Genomic DNA, 24,380 nt, shown 5'->3' with positions numbered 1-24,380 from the left:
AATCCTAAGTCAATTCTATCAGTGTGGGCATGGATATTTCATCCCATGTATATTTGTTTTACGTATGAAGCGCTCCCCGAATCGTAGCCAAATCGTCAAATATACACAGGGGGCACTGATTGTGCCCCCCTGTGTGCATACACAAGCTCGTGAGGGACCAGGGGGCCCTATTTTTTCCTCTCTGCCAGGGTTTTGAAGGAGCAGGAACCGCCATGAAAACCCAGGCAGAGAGGAAACTCATCAAATGTTTGGCGCGACCACCAAGCCTGTTGCGGCATCTCGACCACCGCACCTTCTCCAGGGAATGGCGGTGGTCCCATGGCGGGTCAACCACCTGAGTCATAATCGGGCGGTTGGGAGCCCACCACTGCTGCTCACCATGAGTCTGATGGTTCTTGGGTCGCCGGACTAGTAATCAGGCCCGTAGCATGGAGGACGCAGGCAATGCACCTACATAAATTACCTCTTCTTAGCGGATGGCTTGATATCATGGCTAAACTGTAAAATTGATAAGCCGTCATCTGCCAAAATCTAAATGGTCCTTTAGAGTTCTAATACCATAAGTAATCTAGAGAAAACAGTATTGTAAATCATCATTATGCAAGCAATAAAAATGCAATGTTAAAAAGGTGGTAGTTGCAAGTTTGTTTAGAGGGACGAACACACTGTTTACAAATTATGAATACTTACAGCTTTAGTAACAGCCAAAAATCGGTCATAGCTGATCAAGACAATATTATATATTGAGCATTGGCATATCACATAATCTATGGCCAGCCATGCTTTGCAGATATACTTTCCAAGAATCCACCTTCCATTCATAATATAGTTTTTCATGTAGAGTGGAATAGAAAAGGTACCTAAACAACATTAGTGAAATGCAATTAATAAAAAAACAGCAACTTGCTTTTTAGATCTTAAGTCAATTTAAATGTGAATTGAAACAAAGACTCATTATATACTTTTTCTAATTGCTTTAAATAACATTATACAACTCATGCGCGTCTATTACAATTGTTCTTATCATATTTACATGCTGCTACTTGAAACTGACCCTACATGTCCATCATAATCAATTACCTACGTATACCTTTTTTTAGTTGGTGGAATCAAGCAGTATCTATCATTTTTACAGCAGCCACTGTGTTTACTGCTATAATGATTTAACCGTCCGTCTAGAATTCACTGATTGTTCAGACCTAGGTCAACAAGGAGTACAACAAAGTAAATAGAAAAAATTATTTACCGATGCAGAAGTCACAGACCGCTAGGTTCAGAAGGAAGTAATTGCTCTGAGTTCGAAGGTTTGCATCTACAACAAAGCTCAGAATCACCAGCGCATTTCCAGTCACAGTGACACCGATCATTAACGCCATCGCTACATCCTTGATGAGTCTTACGTTGTCTGACGTCTTCGCTGCGTCACTGGGAAGATGGGTATCGTTGATGGTAAGAACGTCTCCTTCAAATGGCAGTGACGTGTTTATCGAAGTCATTGGCAGGTTGGTCATAATAACATCTGAGGGTGTGCCTACAAGAAAAAAAGGCATTGTATGACCATTAGTGTGCTTCGTTACTTCTATCAAGAATTCGCTGAGGTATGCTGCACAGCAATTAGCTTTATAAATACCTCTGGGCCTGTCTTCCTTCCCTAATGCTAAGCCCTTAAACAGGTGCAGTATATTAGTCTCCCATTTAGTTTTGCCTCAAATATACAAGGGACAGGCCTCAAGATGTTTGCCATTTTTAAAAAAAAAAACTGATTTTGGAAATTCTATTAATTAAAAAAAATGCACAAGCAGTAAGAGAAAGATTAAACAATGTGCTGGTTTCTTTTTTTTATGTTTTGCTTCAATTTACTTTATTCAGTCTTATAAAGTATTACAGGGTAACATTCTACCAGAAACATACAACACAATGATTTAAAAAGAGAATTGTTTTATAGAGGCTCCAGAACCAAGCACCCACACATCCCCTGCCCCGCAGCTACCATGAGACCCCTTTCAAGTAACTTCATTCCAATAAAACTCACAATATACACTACAGCACCATGACATACGAATCCCCTCAGATGCACACTGCCTTCCACATGCCTCCTCATTTTAATCAAACTATAAAGCAAACACCAATTGCTAGTACAGTTGTTTGTTCAAATCTTAAATAAGGACATCAGCATTTCATATTGCATTTTAGATTTTCATGCGAACCCTCATAGGACTTGAAGAATGTGTACAATCGCTTCTTGATTAGACAGTGACCATAACCTCGCAGTGGTGCCTATTCACGAAAGCATTCATGAGTACGGGGTGACTTATTACTATAAACATGTATAACACAATGCATTAATCCTTTGTTCACTTGCTTATTGCATCTGCAGTAATCACTTGTATTGCATTTTTTTGTCTGTGTCATATTTAAATGGCTTTTATTCACCAAATTAAACCTACATGTCCGGTAGAATTATCCCGTCTCTCTCTCATCAGAAAACAGCCTTCAACACTATATCTTGTTTCATCATACAGACCTCAACTGGTACTTCCTTCTTCTCTATCCATGCTTCTGTGATCAAGTCTTGAATCATCTGCAACTCTTGCAACTTCTTGTCTACCCGACTCCTATTTTGTAGTAACTTCTCTTGCCCAACCATATCCTGTTAAAGACCTGTCCCTTCCAGCAGCAGCTGCTCCGCTAAGGCTCCTGCAGTGCACAAAGGGAAAAATAAATTGATAATACCACAATGTTATTATAATTAATTTTTTCTGTGCTGAAGCCAATTCCGGGGGGGGGGGTGGGGGGGGGGGGGGAGTGGGGCTTGTCTGTCGTCACAGCCAGCAGGGGAGGAGTGGTTGGTGCACTTAAGTAGGCATGACAGTTTGGCCGGCCATCTTGGCCTGTATTACACAGCTTGAGTGGAGAATATGCACAAGCTCCAACTCCCTCTCTGAGCGCGGAACCAGGCCACTGAAACCAATCACGATGCTGCTGTCATTCTGGTGACAATAGCAATTTGATTGGCCGGGGAAGTCAGAGTGCTTCCGGTTGACAGAAGAGTATGGTGGAGAGGCAGAGGCCGGCAGCCAGGTAGGTGAAATATTCTTTTCTTTTCTCTCCCTGCCGCACCACTACTGCCCCAGAGCAGCCGCCACTGCCTTGATCCACACTTGAAAGCTGAGATGGACAAAGGCGGCAGTGTTTCTTGAGCCTGCACATACTCACTATTGAAAGTATGCTCTTGAAGAACCTCAACAGCTGACTTCAATTCTTGAAGACACACTAGCAAGACCCATTGACATTAACTTTTATAAGTGGTTCTAGCTATAAATGATGTACTTTTAATTCTGAAGTTCTTCACAACCCAAACTACTATAAGCACCTTCTACTCAATGACTAGATGTCTGGTCTTAGCTCTTTCAACAGGCAAGAAGCAAAACATGGTTTTCCTGTTCTCTGTGTAATAATACATGTTAGAACTGGGAGTCTCTAGTTGGCTGAGGTAGGTACCTTAGTCCAAATAGGTACCCTTGCTTCTGAGTCAGGGAAAGGAAGGACACCTTCTCAGATAGCCCCTGCTTACCCCCTTGGTAGCTTGGCACGAGCAGCCAGGCGTATCTCCAAGGCAAATGTGTAAAGTATTTGCAACCACGCTCTCAGTGACCCAGTGTTAACACGCTAAATGGACTCAACATGAGTTTAATAAAAAAACAATTATATCTTTATAAAAGAAGATTTATGATGAGACCACACGATAAAAATCCATCATATGCGCATTTGTAATATTTCACTTTGCCAGTTATTAGGCCAGCAAGCCCTTGTAGGTTCTTGCAGTATTAATGAGCAACTCTTGATGATCCAGTGCATTCCTAATGCAATGCTATGCAGTTCGTAATGCAAGAGTCAGGCACTTTGTAATTTAAAAATAATGCATTTCTTAATGCAACAATTAGGCAGTACGTAATGCCAAAATAATGCAATTCGTAATGCGACAATCAGGCAGTTCGTAATGCAAAAATAATGTACTCCGGAACGGATCGCGGTGCTCTGGACGGTCTCTATGGCACTCTTACTGACTCGCAGTCAGCTATTGCCAAATTATGACCCCAACACTGTTATTATGGAAAACAAAGTGGAGCTCCACACTCCAGCCCCTTTACTGCCACTCCACGGCAAGTACGGACCGCGATACAGACTTGAGCGGAGGCTCGCTCTGCAAAGATGGGAAAGCCAGAGAGTGTTTCTCTTGTAGCCCGAACCATGCCCCAGGTGGCGACACACGCACACTCGCTGAGCGTTACCAGGGGGGTAAGATCTCACTCTCTTCTCCTCGTGGGTTGGGACTCCGATGCGACTTCATTGATCTTGGGCAGTGGGACTCAATCCCCGACGGTGATGGTTCGAGGTCTCTCTTTGGCAAAGGCAGGCTCGGGCGTGCAGTGGTGAATTCCCGCAGCTCCTCTGGGGATGCCGGCCCGGGCCGATGGCAATCAGTATAGCAGCACTTCTGGACACCCTGTCGATCAAAGCAGAGAACAAGGCAACTGCGGGACACACAGTCACTGAGCAATTTCTCACTAAGGTCTCAGGCTGCACGAAGCACACACACACAGTGTCGCTGAGACTCACTTGAGCTCTGGGTGCACAAGATCACAGGGCAATCCTCACGAAGGTCTCAGGCGGCACAAAGCACACACACACAGCATCGCTGAGACTCACTTGGACTCCGGATGCACAAGATCATGGGGCAATCCTCACAAAGGTCTCAGGCGGCACAAAGCACACACACAGCGTCGCTGAGACTCACTTGGACTCCGGATGCACACAATCATGGGGCAGTTCTCACAAAGGTCTCAGGCTGCAAAAAGCACATGCACGCAGCGTCGATGAGACACACTTGGAAACCTTTTTGTTCCTGAGTTTCCACAACAGGGAGCCAGCTCTCCTCAGGCCCTTGGAGACATGTTACTTCGGGACACAACACACAGCAAAGTCCCTTCAAGCAGGGGGACACAGCACACAGCAAAGCCCCTTAGACTCTCCTTAGTTAGATCAGAAAACTGCAGGACAGCCCCAGAACACACAGCAAGGGTCAGTCCTTCTCTTCAGTCTCTTCAGCTGTTCTTCCTTTGGCACTGGTTCCTCTTGACCGCAAAGTAGTTTTCAATCCTTTTCAGTCTTGATCAGTCAAAAGTCCAGCGGTTTCAGCTCCCATAGATACACCTCTAAATGTCTTTGAAGTCTTTGTGTTCAGGGTGGCACTGACCCCTGTCCAAACCAGTTCTGGGTGTCTCCTTGCCAGTGACACATTCCTCCTTTGATTAGTGGGGGTCTCTATCCTCAATCACTCAGCAGGAGATGGAGCCAATGTTTTATGGCAGCAGCCCAGGCCTCTTCACCTCCAGGGGCTACTCCTCCCCCCTACACTCCAGATGCAGGTCAGCCCGTTGCTGTCTCACCTCCTCCTCTGGGTTAAGACATTTCCCAGATGCTATCACATTCAAATCCAGACAGTCAATACACAGCCAGGCAGAGACACTCAGAAATGTTAGAACACCGAAACCAGCCACTTCTGAAAGATTGGTTTCTAAACATGCAATTCAAAAACAACCTTCACAATGAGATGTGTTATTAAATTGTGAGTTCAGGCACACTAAACCTCACCTCTCCATCTCAAGCCTATGCAAAGATTGGCTGGAAGCATATTACACAGCCTCCCCCATTCTGTCCGATGGGCAAGATGGCCTTGCTACAGTGAAAAACGAATTTGGCGTTTTTTCATTGTCAGGACATGGTACACACCTTAGTACATGTCCTACCTTTCAAATACACTGCACCCTGCCCAGGGGGGTACCTTGGGCCTACCATAGGGGTGTCTGATGTGCATACAACGGGAAGGGTAAGGCCTGGCAAGTGGGGGCACTTGTCAGGACAACAAGGCAGTTTACCAAACTGCGTGCAGGCACTGCAGTGGCAGGCCTGACTTCACTCTTTAGGGCTACTTGTGTGGGTGGCACAATTAGTGTTGCAGACCCACTAGTAGCATTTGCATTAACAGCCCTGGCACACATAGTGCACTTTACTAGGGAATTTACTATTAAGGCAAATATACCAATCATGGACAACCAATTACCATTACACTTTACACAGTGAGCACTTGCACTTTGACTCTAATCAGCAGTGGCAAAGTGCCCAAAAAGCATCTAAGTTGGCAACACCATGTAAAAAAAAGGTCTAGGAGGAAGGCAAAACGTTGAGGGAACTTTAGCCAAAAAGGGCCATTTCCAACAATACATCAAAAATGAATGAGTCGGAATGGTGGTAATTAAGCATTTACAGTTAAATCAAGACAAGATTGCTTCAGCTCCTAATTGGTCCTTAAAGGCTCTAAGCTTCTAAACTTATTTTGCTCCTCAGTCAATCACACTTCAACCTATTTTTAAATTTCCTAAATTTACCAGATTCATAGAAATAGGTAATAAAACTCAGACAAATCTACAAAAAAAGTAATCTATACTTCACAGGCTAGTTCATGCATTTCTAACAGATATTTGCCACAACAATACCAGGTTTCTCTCCTTCACTTTTCACCAAATAATCAATGTGTCCTAACATAAATTCTTTACTTTTTGCTAAGAATCATATAATTCTCTCGAAGAAGTACTTACACTTACCATGATATTCCACATTGCTATTTAGCATCCCTTCTAAACTCTGTTATGCCATGTTAGAAATGCAGGAGCTTCCAAACAATGTATGCATCACCCACTTTAAGCCTGGGGCTGCTGACAGCATATCAAGGGGCAGCTTAACCAACATTTTGCACAAGATTTGTGTTACTAAAATAATGCAAACTGGCATATAATGATTATTTTGAGTTTACTTTCCATCACAAAATGTGCTTTGCACTGGAACATTGTCTGAAAGTAAATATTTGCACCAAGGGGGCTTCCATCGGTGGCATAGGTGGGAGTTAAAATTCAGCCACTCATGGTTTTTGATTCAAAACCCAATCTACTAACAATAGTAGAGAGGGTTTTAACATAAAAATAATGTCTCTTTGAAGCAGGAGAAATGTGTTTATTTCACCAACATGTGCAGGCTTTGCATGCAGCCACGGCCGGCAGTGGGAGTACCTGCAGGGCGGTGACGTGAGTAGGGGGAGGGGCAGGGTGGGGGATAGTAATGTATGGATTACGAAGTTTTACAGGTAACTAAACATTTAAATAAATAAAACAAATTTCGTTGCGCACACTGCTTCGCATTTGGGGATGCAGTGCAGTCAACAAAATTCATTTTATTTATTTAAATGTTTGCTTACCTGGGAAGCTCCGTAATCCATACATTACTACCCCACACCCTGGTCCTCCCCACGTCACCACCCTGCCGGTACTCCAACTGCCGGCGACGGCTGCTTGCATGTGTGGTGCACTGTACAGCACACACCCAATGAGGCAAATGTTTTACAGTTTGCCTAAGGTTAGTATTATGTACTGGAATTAGGCCAGGGAAAACCTGAGCTTAAACAGGTGCATTGAGGAAAAATGTTTCCTTTCTCCTTGTTTTTGCTGTTTCCATGCGTGCTGTGTTGTGCAGAACACATGGAAACAGCAGAAGGCCATTGATTGTTTATGTGCAGGAAGGTGACCCATCAAGAAATCAAGAAAAAAATGACATTTTGAAATGTCTATATGTGCTGTATGAAGCAGCACAAATAGACGTTTGTAAATGCCATTTCAGATTGTTTATGTGCAGGAAAGGACACCTTTCTGCACATAAACAACCATCCCCTACAACTCAGGTACCCTTGTACTATGGTGCAAGTGTGTCTGCATTTGCACTAGGCAGCTAAAATTAGTGCCAGCGCTGGGCGAAATGCAGGGCTGCACTGTATCCTTGTAAATACGGTGCAGCCCTGCATTTTGAAAGTGTTGGAGTGGAGTGCGACATTAAACCAAGGGGGCTATTGCAACGCTCTGCAAGTTCCTCGTGAATATGCCCCAAAGTCTTTTGATTTAGCTTGTTATCTTTCTCTTTTGCTAACAGCAATATTCGGAACTAGAAGCTTCAACGTGGCTGGTCACATAGGGTGATGGCGATCCTAGGCAGTAGGCAGATAGCTTACTTGTGTCTGTATTATGTGAGCGGTGCAAAATGGGGTAGGGAGAACCACCCTTATACCTTAATTGTGGCTAAACCACTAAGGAAAACAATAGCATAATCCCTTGAACACGCTAAACAGTATATATAACACATAGGTAATAAAGAGAGAGCAATCTTGATCCATAGCTCGATCTGGCAACACAAACGGTTTATTCTTCACATGGTCAAATGAAATAAAGTCTTAACCAACACATATTTTGTCGCGTTTTGCTGCTGTAAGCAGCGACTTCTTCAGGGCTAAGAAACAATATGGGAATTGTAAGTACCCAACAGAGATCGTTCCTAATATCACATTCACCACTGTGAAAAGAGCATCCAAGACACTTCTGTTCATGTTGCTTACCAGAACCTGTGGAAACCCATGATAATGTACAATAACAGTAAAGCAGTCTATTACTATCTGGTGCATTGGGGGTTCACATGTGATGTGTGCACATATTATATAGAGTCAGACTTTCTACAGACTTTCATCACACTTGTAATGTCATAGTCAATGGGAGAAAACGCACACGTAAAATTGTGACTTTCGTGGTCTAGTGCACGCACAGTGAGTCTATTAATGTTAAAACAAAAAGTTGACATCCCCTTAATGTTGCCTACTATCAATAAAGATGAGACTATTCAAAACAAGGGAAATACCTAAAGTGTCCTCAGCGCAGATCCTACAGGAGATGAGTCAAAATATGTAGAAAAATGACTCAGTATTGTATTCGAGTACCCAGTGGTGTCCAGCATTAATTGCCACTTAGGACTGCAGAGAAACCAACCTTCGCTTTGGTTTTAATTCTGTCCCTGTGTATTGCACAGACCTATTTTGCAGTCGCAAACTGGCAGGTTTCCCATTTGCGACCACAAAAAATAGTCGTACATCTGGCCCTTGGTGCCGTCCTTCTATGAGATTTCACTGCGTCACTTTTAGGATGCTGTTGCGTCAAAATCTTGCGCCTGCCTCACAGCAGGTGTAAGACTGACGCAAGACCTTTCACATGGTGCTTTCCCCATGTGAAAGGATGCATTACTGGAGTTGCGTCACATTTGTGACACACTCCAGTAATGCGTCAATTTTGTGTTTACAGATATGTCAGAAATACTGACGTATCTGTAACTCCTTGCGAATTGATTAGTCATAAATTAAATATGACACATCTGGAATGTCATAAGGAGTGCGCCCAGAAAAGTGACGCATCGCTGTTTTTACGTAGCGATGCGTCACTTTTCAGAAATGAGGCCTTCAGTTTATTCACTGTGTCACCTCTACGACCCTTTCTTGCGTCAATACGTCCCTTTTGCATACATTACACCTGACGTAGGAATAATGTGGCACAGGGGTTTACAAAGTGACATATTTACCTAGAAACGCCACTTTGTAAATATGAATAAATAAGGTGCATTTTTTATTGGACTGTTGTGTCACAAAAAGTGATGCTTTGGTGGCGTTAAAGTGACGCATGGCTTCATAAATGAGGCCTTCTGCCTTCAAGTCCAGCAATGCATCTTTTCTTATCCTTCCACCCCCCTGTTCCTTTTCAACATTTTCATTGAATATCAACATTCCCCATATTCACTCTTCTTCTCATAACTTTCTTTCCTAACACTCACCTTCTTTCAGTCCTCCTACTTCACTTCCTTTTTCCTCTCATACCTTTCTGTTCTTTCTTACTCATTCTCCTTTCCATTATCAATGCACTCTATTTCACTTACTCTTTTTAATTTTTTAAGAATATAGCTCTTTGATGAGAATTGGAGGTAGTTCTGAAAAGAACTTTTGGTTTTCTTCTTTTTTCTAAACAGGAACAAAAACAGGGAATGGAAACTACTCAACAGGAGCAAAAAAACAAAAAAAAATTAGAGGTGGGAAGGGCAGTGATGGTTCTCCAATGCTCGAACCATGAGCTGAACACTTTGCTCCCCATAGGTGAGGAGTTGATTGCAGTATCTGCATCTGAGGACACCATGGTTAAATGCAGGTTGAATGTTTGGCACCTGCTCCTGCGATTGCCCCCTTCCAGAAGAAGTTGCTCCTCCGGTTGATGTAGAGGCCCCTTCACTGGGAACCTCTTGTGCCAGAGCCCTGACACTTTCCTGGGCAAAATTCTGGGGGTGCTTCCTCTCCACATGCCGGATCATTGTGAAGTTCCCAAAAGAGTACTTTTTCAAAGGGTTTCCTCGAGACAGCGCTTCTTTGCAGATCCTGCACTGCACTTTTAGAGCATTTACCTTTTTTAGTCCAGGTGGGATTATAAAAAATTTCCAAATGAAATGTTCCTTAACTTTTCGTTGAGGAGGCTCTTCATTGATGAATTCTGGTTCATCCTCACTGCTGGATTGTCTGGCAGCCATAGTAAAACCAACAAATATCCAGGAGCATAAAGGCAGGTCTTGCAGTCAACAAAAGTGAAAGAAGAAGTGCAGCAAATGGGTGGGGATTTCATTCTTTGTAAAAAAAACTGTTAGCAACCAATGAAAAGTGTTATTTTAAGGTCACATGACCCGACGCGCTTACGCTGCGCGCTCCGGAGCGCTTCCGGGTGCGCAAACGCGGCGCGAACGTAGACGCTTCTGGGGCGCATACGTGGCGCAAACATAGGCGCTTCCGGGTGCGTTTACGCGGCGCGAACGTAGGCGCTTGCGAGGGCTCTTACTTTGCGTCACGAAGTGACGTCATCAAACTTTTATGGAAATGCATAATCATTTTCCTTATAAAAAAAAACTGATTTTATTTGTATGGTACGAAATGTTTTGCATTATTATTAACTTTTCATTCATATTTTTTTTCACGAACGAAAGTAGCGCTCTGGGTGCGCTTTCTGGTGAGCTTACCGGTGAGCTTACCGGAAAGCTTACCGGAGCGCGTACCCAGAGCGCAAAAGAAAAAAATTATATAAAAAAAAATCAAAAATGAATACTTACACAAAACAGCAAATTGTAAAAAAAAAAAAAGGTTAGAAACTCGATATAGAACGGAATTAGCATTTAAAAAACCTTTGAAATTCACTGAAAAAACCATAAGTTTCACACCAGTTATAGTTAGGAATTAGCATTTAAAAAACCTTTTAAATTCACTGAAAAAACCATAGGTTTTACACCAGTTAGAGTTACCTGGAAATTTTACTGACATAAAACCATTGAAATTCCCACGTTATAGTTAGTTGGACTCACTATAACTTGCGCGCCTGCAATGCACTGCTGATGACGTCACATATTACATCACTCATGACATGGTCAGTGACATCACTCATGACATCACTGATGACACCATCCTTGTGACAGAGTGACAGACCTCCTTTCAGTGTAATATAAGCCTTGAAACACATATTCAAAAATAGTATTTAACATTTTCAAAAAAGTGGAGATACCCATACCAGTTACAACAAACAATTCAGTAATTCCACCATCTATATACACATCCATTCATTCACAAACAGTTCTATATAGTCACTCATATATATACTCACTCATCATATGTAGTGATACACCTATACATCCTGTTACACACCGACAGTCATCCAAAAGTTACTCACACATGCAAATAAACTATTGAACATCCATTTATTTGCATATACAAGTATACACACACTACCACCTTACTTCTAAGGGAACTTACACATACTTACTCTCTTAAACAATCACTTATAGACACACATACTTAATTAAACAGGAACTCTTACAATCTCTCACTCTCACATATACTCACTTATATACATTAATACTCACATATACTAGATTAAAACATATATCGTTACTGATAAAGACACTAGTGACACAGTCATTCACTCACTAACACACACATATACACACTCATCCACCCATACAGTCCTGCACATATGCTGTTTTCAAAACACATACAAACAGTGAGTCAGTCATTGATGCATCTATGTGCTAAGTAATACCCCCACCAAACCATACAGACACTCATACTGATACTAAAAAAATATCTAATAACCCCTATACACACACATATAGCTACTCACCAACCCATGCAGCCACTTATACACAAAGTGAAACACTGATACATATATTTAAATATTTAAAATTTATTCGCTAATATATGTATTCACTAAGATACATTTAATAAGCCAGTTAACCAATCAACTTTTTTTTTGAAACATCCATTTACACAGTTATTAAAACATTTATTCTTCCATCAACCTTTACATATACATATATAAAACATATTTATTTTTCAGAAATACACACATTCACTGGATGGTGTCATCAGTGATGTCATGAGTGATGTCACTGACCATGTCATGAGTGATGTAATATGTGACGTCATCAGCAGTGCATTGCAGGCGCGCAAGTTATAGTGAGTCCAATTAACTATAACGTGGGAATTTCAATGGTTTTATGTCAGTAAAATTTCCAGGTAACTATAACTGGTGTAAAACCTATGTTTTTTTCAGTGAATTTATTAGGTTTTTTAAATGCTAACTCCTAACTATAACTGGTGTGAAACCTATGGTTTTTTCAGTGAATATATATATATATATATATATATATATATATATATATATATATATGTACATATATATATATCCAGGCTCCAGGTTCGCATCAGCAATCCCGAGGCACTCGCAGGCGGGTGCAGATTCCCGCACTGATACTCGCGGTGAAAATGGTCGCTCCAACTCGCTTCCGTTAAGAAAACGTTAAACGCACTCCAGGGGTAAGCGGCAAAGATTTATTTAGCTCACAAACAAGTGTAACAGACGCGTTTCGGACAAAAGTCCTTTGTCAATGTTTACAGTTTTGACCGCCTGACAACATTATATATACGTCATCTGAATGTAACTAACAAACGGACCAATGCGATAGTACATGTGAATATGGCAGCCATTTTTAAAAGGTTAACAATGAATATTTCACAGTACCTTTCATACCATATCAGATATGAGAGCCGCCATTGCCGGTGCGTATTTAGGAATATTGCCGTGTATCGGCATGTCACCGGCATTATGCACGTACATCATTTTGGCCCGTTAGTTAATACAGTCAATAAATGAGCACCTACGAGGTGATTAAGCATATATATATGCAACAGCAACAGCAACAGGCATTATTGGCTAAAGATATTTCCTAAATCATAGTCAAAGTGCATTCCTTTTTTTGGTATGTACTATAGACTAAATGCCTAAAGAGAAAATGATGCCGTGTATCGGCTTTTTAAGAAAAATATGCCAACATGCCTTTATCTTAATCCTAATTACAAAACATTAAAATTTATAGAAATTCTTATCACCACTCCCTACAGGGCTGGAGAGAAAGGAAAAAAGGGCCCAGTAGCAGTTTGAAAAAATACACCCACTGTGCTTGGTGACTGTTTCTGTATGAAATCAATTTTCATGCTTGTAAATTTTGGTGTCAAGCTCTAATTTCAAAGTTGTATTTGGCCCCTAATAGAAGATGGCTCCATTTCGAACACATTTCCTTCATCAGCAGTAATTTTCTTTCTACAATGCAGTAGTTTCTCCTTACTGGGAAGGGTGCAATAAAAAAAATGAGGTTCCTTGATGTCACCCTCTTGTCTCTGCAGCAGAACCACTCCAATTGGCACTGCTGAAGCATCATCATGACTAGAAACGTCTTTGAAGGGTCAGGAGGACAAAGAACAGGACATGTCATAAAAGCTGATTTTTATCCTTGAAACACTCTTTCAAATAAATATCACAGAGACAAAACCCTTTGTACCCAAGAACGGAACCAGGGTACGATGTGAGAACTAACAGGGTGGCTCCATGGTCTCATTTGTTTACAGGTGTGTGTCAGGTATGTGGACCCACTGTTAATTAAATATCATGCAACACAAGAAATACAGAAGCCTTTTCCTTTCAGAAAGCTTAAATGATATTCTCCTTGATATACAGCAGCAATTATGTGACAGACAATGGTGCAGTTCTCAAAGGGAGTATGTTGTGCCAATAAAACAAGTGAGCTACTTAATATATACACACTCCATAGTCTCATTTGCTTACAGGTGTGTGTCACATATGCGGACCCACTGTTACCAAAAAATCATGCAACACAAGAATTACATAGGAGTTTTCCTTTCAAAAAGCTTAAATTATATTCTCCTGATATATACCAGCAACTATGTGACGGACAAAGGCACAGTGCTCAAAGGGAGGATGCTATACCAATAAAATAAGTGAGATACCTAATAGTCACACACTCAGGATTGTACATTATTTCCTCAAATTGCCAGTCCAGTCATGCTGATCCCCTGAGAATATGCTGTTTTTTGGTAATCAGTCCCTGAGTTTAGTTTGTTTCAATCCTATCCACCAATGATATGAGTCAAATCAAGATGTGAAGCATGCTGTCTCTCTTTTGTACCTAACATACCATATTCAATACCCTGGAGGGGGAGGTGTCTTCTATGACGCTGGTGTATGTTAACCGGGTTGCACTAAAAATTCAAAACAAATGTCCAGTGCTAAATCCGCAAGATCAACCAGGACACGCAGCTGGTACTCTCTCACTCGCATTCAATCTTTAGGTCTGCATATGTGACACAGACCTATAAATGAATGAGGCCCATGAAACCTCTGTTAGTTCACTGAAATGCTCTTTCAGCACAAATATCCCTATTACACACAATCTTGAGTTGTCCATTTTTGAGGATTATTGTCATTTTGCTGGTGTAACCTGACAGAATCTTTATGAATTGCTGATAACACTTGATACAGACAAAAAACTTTGAGTTTGTCTGACTGTAAAAGTAGATGGTCAGTCCAATATTGCATATATATTCCTCTCATCATTTGTTAATCAGTGTAGTGTCAGTAACAATACCATGTATTCCACTTCACTAATTCCAAAAGAGCATTTTTCTGGTTTACATGTCAGTATGTTTCTCCGAAGTCTCTGTAATACTATCTGAACATGTTCCCTGTGATCAGCTAATGATTTAGAAAATATCACACTGTCATCCTAATAGACTATGACAAAAATGGCCAGCTTATGAGAAGATTTACTGTCAATGAAATGTAGGGGAATAAAAGGATCCAGAGGGCATTATCCTATATTCAAAATGTCCATATGTGCTCCATAAGATAATATTCCACTCAGAGTGACTCCTCATATGTAGTATGTCAGAGGCTCCCTTGAGATCTAATTTGTTAAAGAGTGGAGTCCCCAAACAGCTTCCAAGATGTCCTTGATTAAAGGAGGAGAGTGTCTATTCTTTATTGTTCTTTCATCCAATCCCTTATTATCAATACAAAGCTTAGCTGATTATTGTTTTACAGGACAAAAAATAATGGGGTCCTAGCTGCAGAAGAAGTAGGAACTATGTGTCCCTGTCCCCAGCTTTTATCCAAATTCTGTTTAAAAACCTACTTTTCCTTTTCAGATAAAGAATACATCAGCTTGTAGAGAACTTCACAGTTAGATGGGAATTACCAGACTTAGATTTGAAACAAATGTTTATAAATTATGTATGCTTATCTGGAATTAAACTTAAGGAATATACCCAGGGAGATATTCCTGTAACTGTTGAATGCCTTTCTTTCACTTCTCAAGTAGTTGATCTTAGGATAAATTGACTATAATGCTTGGAATTGAGACAGATAGTCAGAGTAGCCCAGTATATATAAAGGTTGTGACAATGTAACCAAGGAAGACCAAGGATTACCGGATGGTTAAGTGACTTTAATTCAGTTAGACTAAGGTAGTAGTCCCTGAGGTGGAAAGCCGGGGACTTAGGCTCACATTTTATCTCTACTCTCCTTTGTGCTGCCATAAAGAACTACATTTATGTTTTTGCACCACCTGTCCCTAAAAACATAATTTTTAAAAAAACGATCTATAATTTTAATACTACTTACTGCTCCTATTCTTGGAGGGACAAGCTCATCCAGGTTGCCGATTTAGGGCTCCTGGACGCGAGATTTTACTGCGGGCGCCATTTTGGGTGAGGGAGGTCCGCGTGCTAGTCTCTCGCCTGCCCACTCAACCCAACCTATAAAATGCAACACCCCTTTCGGACGCGCAGTGGACGAGCGCAGGGGGCGCGCTGATGGCGCGCCAGAGCCAAGCCCGTCTAAGCCCGTCCGCGCCAGACCGGGCCCCGAACCCAGCTCTATCTCCACCAGTGCCGCACATTCAGCTGTATACGCAAGGGAGGCTCTTGTCCAACTTAGATAGACTCCCCAGCTGAGCTGCTCCCATACATTCACATTGTTGAATTCGCCCACACATTGCCCATCATGTCCCTTCCAACTTCAGGGACCCGAACACCGTCTTCCCACACGGGCCCCAGTCAACATGGCCCGACTTAACTGCCGTTCGCTGCCCAAACACGCTCCAGAAATAAAATTGCTTTTACAAGACCTCCCCTGGAGGTCTTGTTTCTCACAGAGACATGGCTAACAGCTGATTGCAACCCAGATATTGCGCAAGCCCTGCCCCTGGGTTATTTGATACAGCGCCTTGACAGACCAGCGGGAAGGGAGGTGGAATTGCCTTGATATATCAAGACCACCTCTCCTGTCGCATCACCGACAGCCCCATTCTAGATTGTGAAAATGCTCTGTTCTCGATTCAAATTTCCCCCGGGAAATCCCTCTCAGGCCTCCTGGTATATAGCCCCCCGGGCCTCCAAGGTCGCTTTTCAAGCTCTCTTCTGGAAGCCGCACTGGCATTAGCCAGCATTTCTTCCAATTTCATCATCCTGGGTGACTTAAACCTTCATTTCGACAACCCCAATGATAAAGGAGCTTCAGAATTACAACTTGATCTCGCAGCCTACCAACTCCACCTTCTCAGTGACCAACCCACTCATCAAATGGGTCATCTTTTAGACCCCCTATTCTCGAACATTCCCAATTTAAAAATTCAAAACCCAATACCTTTACCTTGGACAGACCATTTTTTTATCTGCTTTAGTTGGCACCTGCCAGTTCCATACCGGCCAAAACTACCCTCCTCCTGTCTCGAACATCGCTGGTCAAAATTGGATACAGAGGAATGGAGGCACTTCCTGGAACGCTCTAAGCCACCTAATGACTCCCTCATCCACGCAGCAGACACCAAGTTCTCTGCTTGGATTGAAAATTCCCTCGATTTAACCCTTCCCAAGACCCCAATCCTGATCGCTAGGGGTAAGCCGCGATCCCCATGGTTCAACCATGAGCTCCGCTTACTAAAAAAATTATGCAAAAAAAAAGAAAGAACTTGGAGGAAAGAATCCATCCCCCAAAAAAAGAAAGACTATAGCTGCGCAATCCTTATCTATAAAAAAGCTCTTAAATCCGCTCAAGCAGCTTTCTTTGAGGAAAAAATTAGAACTTCCTCTAACCCAGCCAAAGAAATGTTTCGCATAATCAATAAACTTTTAAAGACACCAGACCCTCCCCTACCTGATGACCCGCTCAAGGATCGTTGTAATGAATTCGCTGAATTCTTTAACCTTAAAAATTCAAAACATATTACAATCTCTTCCTCACCCTCACAGATGACACTACCCCCGATCCTCTGCCCCTCACCCAGTTGCAACCCGGCTCCGGTCTGAACGCCTTCTCCCCCGCCACAGAAGAGAACCTTCTCCCTATTTTTTCATCCATCAAAAGTGGTTCCCCACGTGACCCAGCCCCTCCCCATATTCTTAAATCAGTCACATCAACTATCCTCCCACCTCTGGTCCAACTTATAAACACTTCCCTTACTCAAGGCATTATGCCCCCAGGCTGGAAAAAGTCCATTGTGAAGCCCCTTTTGAAAAAGTCACATCTCGACCCAATATATCTGGGTAATTACCGCCCCATCTCCCTTTTGCCTATAGTGAGCAAAACGGCTGAAAAATCAGCTCTCAATCTATTTTGAAAATAACAACCTCCTCCACCCTTCCCAAATGGGTTTTCGCCCAGGTCAGGGCACGGAGACAGCCATAATGGCTGTCATGGAAGAAACACGCAAAATCTTGGACTCAGGAGGATCAGTGGCAGTGATCCTCCTGGATCTAAGCGTGGCGTTCGACACCGTGAACCCCCACATCCTGATCCATAGGCTAAGGGCATTAGGTATCTCAGGGCCTGCTTTAGCCTGGTTGAAATCCTTCCTCCACAACCGATCCTTCCAAATTTGGGAGGGATCATCTAAATCTCACTCCACTCCCTTACCCTGTGGCGTTCCCCAAGGGCTCCTCTTTGAGGCCTACCATTTTTAATGCTTACATGTCACCCCTCCAGGAAATTGCGTCCCCCCCATGGAATCAACCTAGTGACGTATGCAGACGACACACAGCTTGTAGTATCTCTCAGCCAACCTGACCGCTCCCCCGACAATCTTTATTCTTGCCTTTGCGACATCTCATGCTGGATGGACCAATCCCATCTTAGGCTTAACGGCGAGAAAACGGAGATCATGGTACTAGGTAACCCAGCCCACTTTAATCCAAACTCCCTGTGGCCGCCCTGCATGGGTCCAGCCCGACCCCTAAATCTTCTATTAAAAGTTTGGGCATATGGCTAGACCAGGACCTCTGGTTTACAACCCAAGCTAGGAAATCTGCCGGAGCATGCTACGGTATCCTTAGGACTACTCGTAAAATCTTGCCTTTGCTTCCTCAAGACACTAGGAAACTCATCATCCAGAGTCTTTTAATATCCAGACTCGACTACGGGAATGCCCTGTATCTCGGCGCCCCAAAAAAAGTAATTGCCAAACTTTAGGGCGTACAGAACTCGGCAGCCAGGCTGCTAACAGGCACTCCACTGGCTCCCGGTGCAGCAGCGGGTCAACTTTAAAACGCTCTGTCTGACCCATAAAATCCTCCACAACAACGGCCCACCCATTCTCAAACACTGGATCAGACATCATGATACAAAAAGAAACCTGCGCTCCGCCCATCTTCACCTGGCACATGTACCTAGGATCAAAAAGGCCCGCTCAGGAGGTCGCCTTTTCTCCTTCATTGCTCCCAAACTGTGGAACTCTCTCCCCCTCACCCTGCGAGTGGAACCCAACCATCTCACATTCTGCAAGGGTCTGAAAACTTGGCTCTTTCCCTGATTTTCCACCTCTGCCACTACCTTGTCATTAGCGCTGGGACGCTCAAGGGCAGCCATGGACTTTATAAATCCCTATTTGATTTGATTTCATTTCATTTATTTCATGTGACTTATAAATTAGGGTCTCTTGATGATTATACATGGTTACCATAAAAAGCAAAGTATACTCACTGACTTGTCCTGAGGTTAAGGGTGCGTCTTTGATTGTATGTATGACTTTAGTTGTTTACTTGTTATGTCTTGGTATTTCTTTACAGAAAGCCCACTTTGAGTCAATGAATATTCCGGTGGCACCAGAGCCCAACAGTGCCATTAATTGAATGTTTTGCCATTGTGCAAACGAAAGGTCACCGGTAGTAAAAAAATAAGTGGTGTCTCTTTTCAGAGTCAAATTGATAAGACAATATTCTTAGTACCCAACTCCTCCTTCCCAATTAGGGTTGTGTTCAGGCATTTCCTAAATTCTTAGTCAGTCAAACAAGACATTGGCAAATGAGAGGTCCACCTTCTTCACAAAAACAACATATCCCCTTCAGCCATATCTTTGCCTCTCACTTTCAGCTTGTGGACCTCTAGAAGAACCTATTTGCATAGGTTCTTCTGTGGTTACTGTGCCCTTTGTTTCATCCACTTTCCTGGATTGAATGTTTTGTATAAATGAGGAGTACTGACCAGAACATCCTAATATCTTCTCCATACTACCCTCCTTGGGTATATGCTTGATGTGTCAACAGCCTTCAATTTCTTCATTAAAGAATAAGGGACGAAGTACAGGAACAAACGCGTCTTTTATATCATCTTCAGACCTCTTCTGAACATAATTAATAAGGAATTGTTAGACCTGACAGCTTTGGAGTTGTCTTCCCCCAACTTTATGCCTTCTCCTGTCACTTGTCACTTTTTCTGACTTTGTTGTTGCTGGCCTTTGGACTGATGAAGGGTTAAAATCACGCTCTCCCATCTGATCACCAAAAAGAGCATCTCTTATCTACTTTGGTAGCATAAAGGTCCTATATGGCCCCATCAGAGAGAATCTGGAAATATGCTTAGATTCACACATCTTTTGCCATGTATAATCAGCAAATAAAATCCCACAGATTCCCTGAATTCCGGGTTTATAGACCCAAGCCAAAAAGTCAAAAAGACACGCCTTAGGTCAACAAAATCCACTAGGCCTAAAATAATGTTAAACTTGCGTTTCTGTTGCATTGAAAACAACGAGGTAAATTGGGCCACCACGAAGTACAGTAATTTTCCACAGCATCAAGACCAATGCCCACACACGTACACAAACCCAGCTGGTACAAGTTGGCACATCTTGGGACTTTTTACTGAAATATTGTTTTGAAACTTAGCTTGCCAAAATAAAAGCTGCAACGTCTTGCAAATGCTAGCACCTGGCGTAAGTTCCGCTCTCACATACATTTTTAGAAATATGTACAGAACAAAATGATCTTTGTTTATGTTCTGCGGTCAAGCATGGCCAACCAACCATTAGGACACCTGACCGCCCCCACTGTCCTAGGACAATGCGGTCAAGCCACCTACATCAGAAAATACGTCAGGACAGTGTCAGTTCTGCAATTTCAGGTATAAAAGATTCACCATCACAATCAGAAGACAGAACTCTCCACATGCGTTTGGTGGTTCTCCGGCCGGCCGTTTATCTGATTTGGGACTGTCAAGCCTACTATATCAGGCGATGCCTTCCCAAATTGGATAATATCTTTATCTCTCTTAGAATTCTTGACCTTACCAGGTATTTTTCCATCCACACCCAATCCCTTGTATTCTTAAGGTATCTTTGCAGCATTAGATCTTGTAGGGTTGCTCTCCCTAGTTAGGTGCTTTAAGACGCTAGGCCTGATAAAAATGTACTCTATATAACTCTGCTAAATTCAATTCTACTCTCTCTCAAAATGTTGCAATATTAGCTCATCCCCAATTGGCATATTCAATTTACTTGTTAGTCCCTAGTAAATAACACCACATGTGCCCAGGGCCTGTAAATTAAATACTACTAGAGGGCCTGCAGCACTTATTGTGCCACCCACTTAAGTAGCTTCACACCATAGCTCAGGTCTGCCAGTACTGAGCCGGAGATTGAAGTTTACACTACCATTTTGACCAGCCAAGAACATCCTCTTGCCAGGCCCAAACCTTCCTTTTTACACACATAAGTCACTCCTTAGGCAGGCTCTGGAAAACCCAAAGGGCAGGGTGCAATGTATTTAAAAGGCAGGATATGTACTTTTAAGGTTTATATGTCCTGGTAGAGAAAAACTCTCAGATATGTTTTCACTAATGCAAGGCCTATCTCTCCCACAGGTTAAAATTGGTATTACCGTATTCCATTGACGAAGTGTAATTCCCAACTGTGAAGAGACAGAATTTTCACGTTTGGTGACATCTCTAGAATCACAATTTAAAAACCCAACTTAAATTAAAATTGGATTTTAAATTGCAAAAATAAAACTACCACTTTTACAAAGTTGACATTTTCTTTCTTTAGCCATTTTGTGCCTGCTGTCTGTCTCTGATCACTTGTCTGGAGTGAATGGCAGCTGGACTTTGTGTATTACCCCTAGACTGTCACACACAATGGGAGCTTAGGTGTGACTTGATGGGCCATCCTGGGAGGATGGGAGGGTGGAGCCAGAGCCAGACTCACTCACACTAGAATATTCTATGCCCTGTGCCCACACAAAGGGCTGCATACCCCCTTGTAGAGAGTATGGAGCCAGTGTAGGAAGAGAGGATCTCAGTGCACTTCAAAGGCATGTCTTTGAAGTCTCCTCCACTTCAAAGACACAACTGGGAATACGTTCTGGACCTCAGGCACCGCCACTTAAGCACACTTCTTGATCTGTGAAGACTCTGCCAGGAAGAGGGACTGCTGTGCTGCTGAAGGACTCCTGCCTTACTATGCTGGCCAGCTGCCTGGCTAGCTGGATAGCCTCCTGATCTGAAGTCTCAGGGACATAAAAGACTTCCAAACACCCTACTTTTGCACCTGAACTCAGCCATCTGTGGGTCGGGCTTGCCAAATGGGGCCACCTTAGTCTTGGACCCCCTGGAAGTGGGCCTAGCTTGCTACAGTGGAACCGACACATGCGCCATCGAACCGACACACTGCTGCATGGATAAGAACAGATGCATCACCTCTGCTACATGGATTGGCACCAATGCATCACTGCTGCTGCATTGATCAGACTTGTGGCATTGCCTGTTTTTACTGAAAAACTTTCTATTCAATATCTCAAGTTCTATTTATTCGATTTTTGTTGTCTGGTCTTGTTTTATTTAATAAATTAAGTTCTATTTTTCTAATCTGGTGTGGATTTTTTTTAAGTGGTGTTTTCACGGATTTACTGTTTGAAGTGCTACACAAATACTTTACACATTGCCTCTAAAGTTAAGCCTGACTGCTCTGTGCCAAGCTACCAGAGGGGGAGCACAGGTTAATTTAAAGTGTATTTGTGTCTTACCATTCCAAGGACTGTGGTTAGTGCTTGACCAGGGCTCCTACCCCAGTCACCAAAGAATCAAGGGGCATAATATCAAGCACAGAGCTAACATTGTCGCCGCTTTAGCTGCAGAAAACTGCCGCTCAAGCGGCGATAATGGGCTTGATAATATGCCGTAGAGAATTCCCATAGAAGCCCATGTTCACACCAGAACATGAGCTTCTATGGGAATTCACAAGGCCGTATTATCAAGCCCATTATCGCCGCTTAAGCTGCAGTTTTCTGACAATAAAGCGGCGATAATGTTAACGCCATTTCTTGATAATATGCCCTCTAATTTCTAAAAGAAATGTTCCACTCACTGGGTCATGCCCTCTGCTGGCTTTCCCAAAGAACCACTTCAGGAGAATATACAGGTCTTCCAAACATCTGGTGAAACTCATGAGGAAAATGATAATAATAATTTATCCTGGCACCTGAGAAGGTTATCAATGACATAAGGCACAGTATTGTTATCGTTATAAATCTATGACAAATAAGGCACTCAAAATGGAAAGCAAGCATTAAAAAACAGGTTGATTAGATCTGGATTGATCGACTAAAAGCTGCTGTATATAAAAATTGTAGAAGGCTCTGTCATATAACCTCCACACAACTGGGTGAAGTATAAGGCCAAAAATGTGTCCAATCTCAGGTAAAAAATGGTTGTCTTATATTTAGAACCTTTACTCTGCTGATCACCCACATGATGAGGATGTACTTCCTTTGGCGGTTATCTCCTCTGAAGCGGAGACTTAGTAAGCCCTTCAAGACCCAGATTAAGGTGAATATACTTAAGGCATGAAATTCTTGTGGTAGGGGCTTGGACCAGGTCCCAATCTCTTTCATAAAATTGGAGGTAGATCTTTAGTCAGGTTATTTGGCAGCTCTCTTTAACTATTGTTACTGGCATAGATGATTTCCATCTTCATAGATGAGTAGTATCATTTTACTACTACATAAGAAGTGCTCTATTGCCTCCCTAATAGCTATAGGCAAATAACGCTCCTTGAATTATCACAAAGAAGTGCTAAAGCAATTTGTTCTCAAAATGACATACAATCAGTTAATAGTATTTCAACTGGAAAAAAAGGAAAAAGCAGCTTCACAAAGAGCTTAAGGGGCGTACTTTCTATAAAAAAAGTTCCAGTAAATATAGCATGAACAATCAAGGAAGGTTTACTGTATTTGCATGTTGCCGGTGTGGTTGTATCTCATATAATGATAGATGTAACAAGTATCCTACTGGATCACTAAAGTGCTAATAGTGTGATATTACAGGACATTTAACTAGGGTTTGTAGTAAAAAAAAAGAAAAAAAACAACAAGGTAACTTGCCTTACAGAAACTGATTCAGATTTTTCTGGTAATGAATATGAGATTCCGAAGAGTTACTGTCTGGAAAAGGAAATAAAAAGAAAATTGTTGTTCTCAATATTAATGTTCATGATAGAAGTAAACCTTTATGCGTCATCAACTTTAGAGGCATTCCTGTGCAGGTTACTGCTGACTCTGGATCTCCGTTTACTATTGTAGCTCATTCTGTTAGGGAAAGTAATTGTGTAAATGCAATTGGTCCACACCTCCTGCCTACTGATGTGAATCCAGAAAGTTTTACTGGTGAAAAAATAAACATGTTGGGTTATCCTTTGCTTAATTTTTAATTCAAGGGCAGAAAAGCAATGTGCAAGCTGGTCATTTAGTGCTAGGT

The 24,380-nt window shown here is 42.2% G+C and overlaps 1 protein-coding gene across 1 annotated transcript in view; it reads right to left on the bottom strand.

The window, feature by feature from the left end:
* The window catches only part of LOC147724053 (histamine H3 receptor-like), a 188,909-nt gene that overhangs the window by 67,550 nt on the left and 96,979 nt on the right, over positions 1 to 24,380 (bottom strand). Inside the window, exons 2-3 of the mRNA XM_086917981.1 lie at positions 1,247 to 1,531; positions 691 to 860 (exon numbers count right to left, since the gene is read on the bottom strand). Of these exons, the coding sequence (XP_086774107.1) occupies positions 691 to 860; positions 1,247 to 1,531 (455 nt within the window). The remainder of the gene's footprint in view (positions 1 to 690; positions 861 to 1,246; positions 1,532 to 24,380) is intronic.

Source organism: Lissotriton vulgaris, chromosome 4_1, assembly GCF_964263255.1.
Source record: "Lissotriton vulgaris chromosome 4_1, aLisVul1.2, whole genome shotgun sequence".
In the NCBI taxonomy this organism is placed as follows: domain Eukaryota; kingdom Metazoa; phylum Chordata; class Amphibia; order Caudata; family Salamandridae; genus Lissotriton; species Lissotriton vulgaris.
This window is presented reverse-complemented; position numbering and strand designations above follow the sequence as displayed.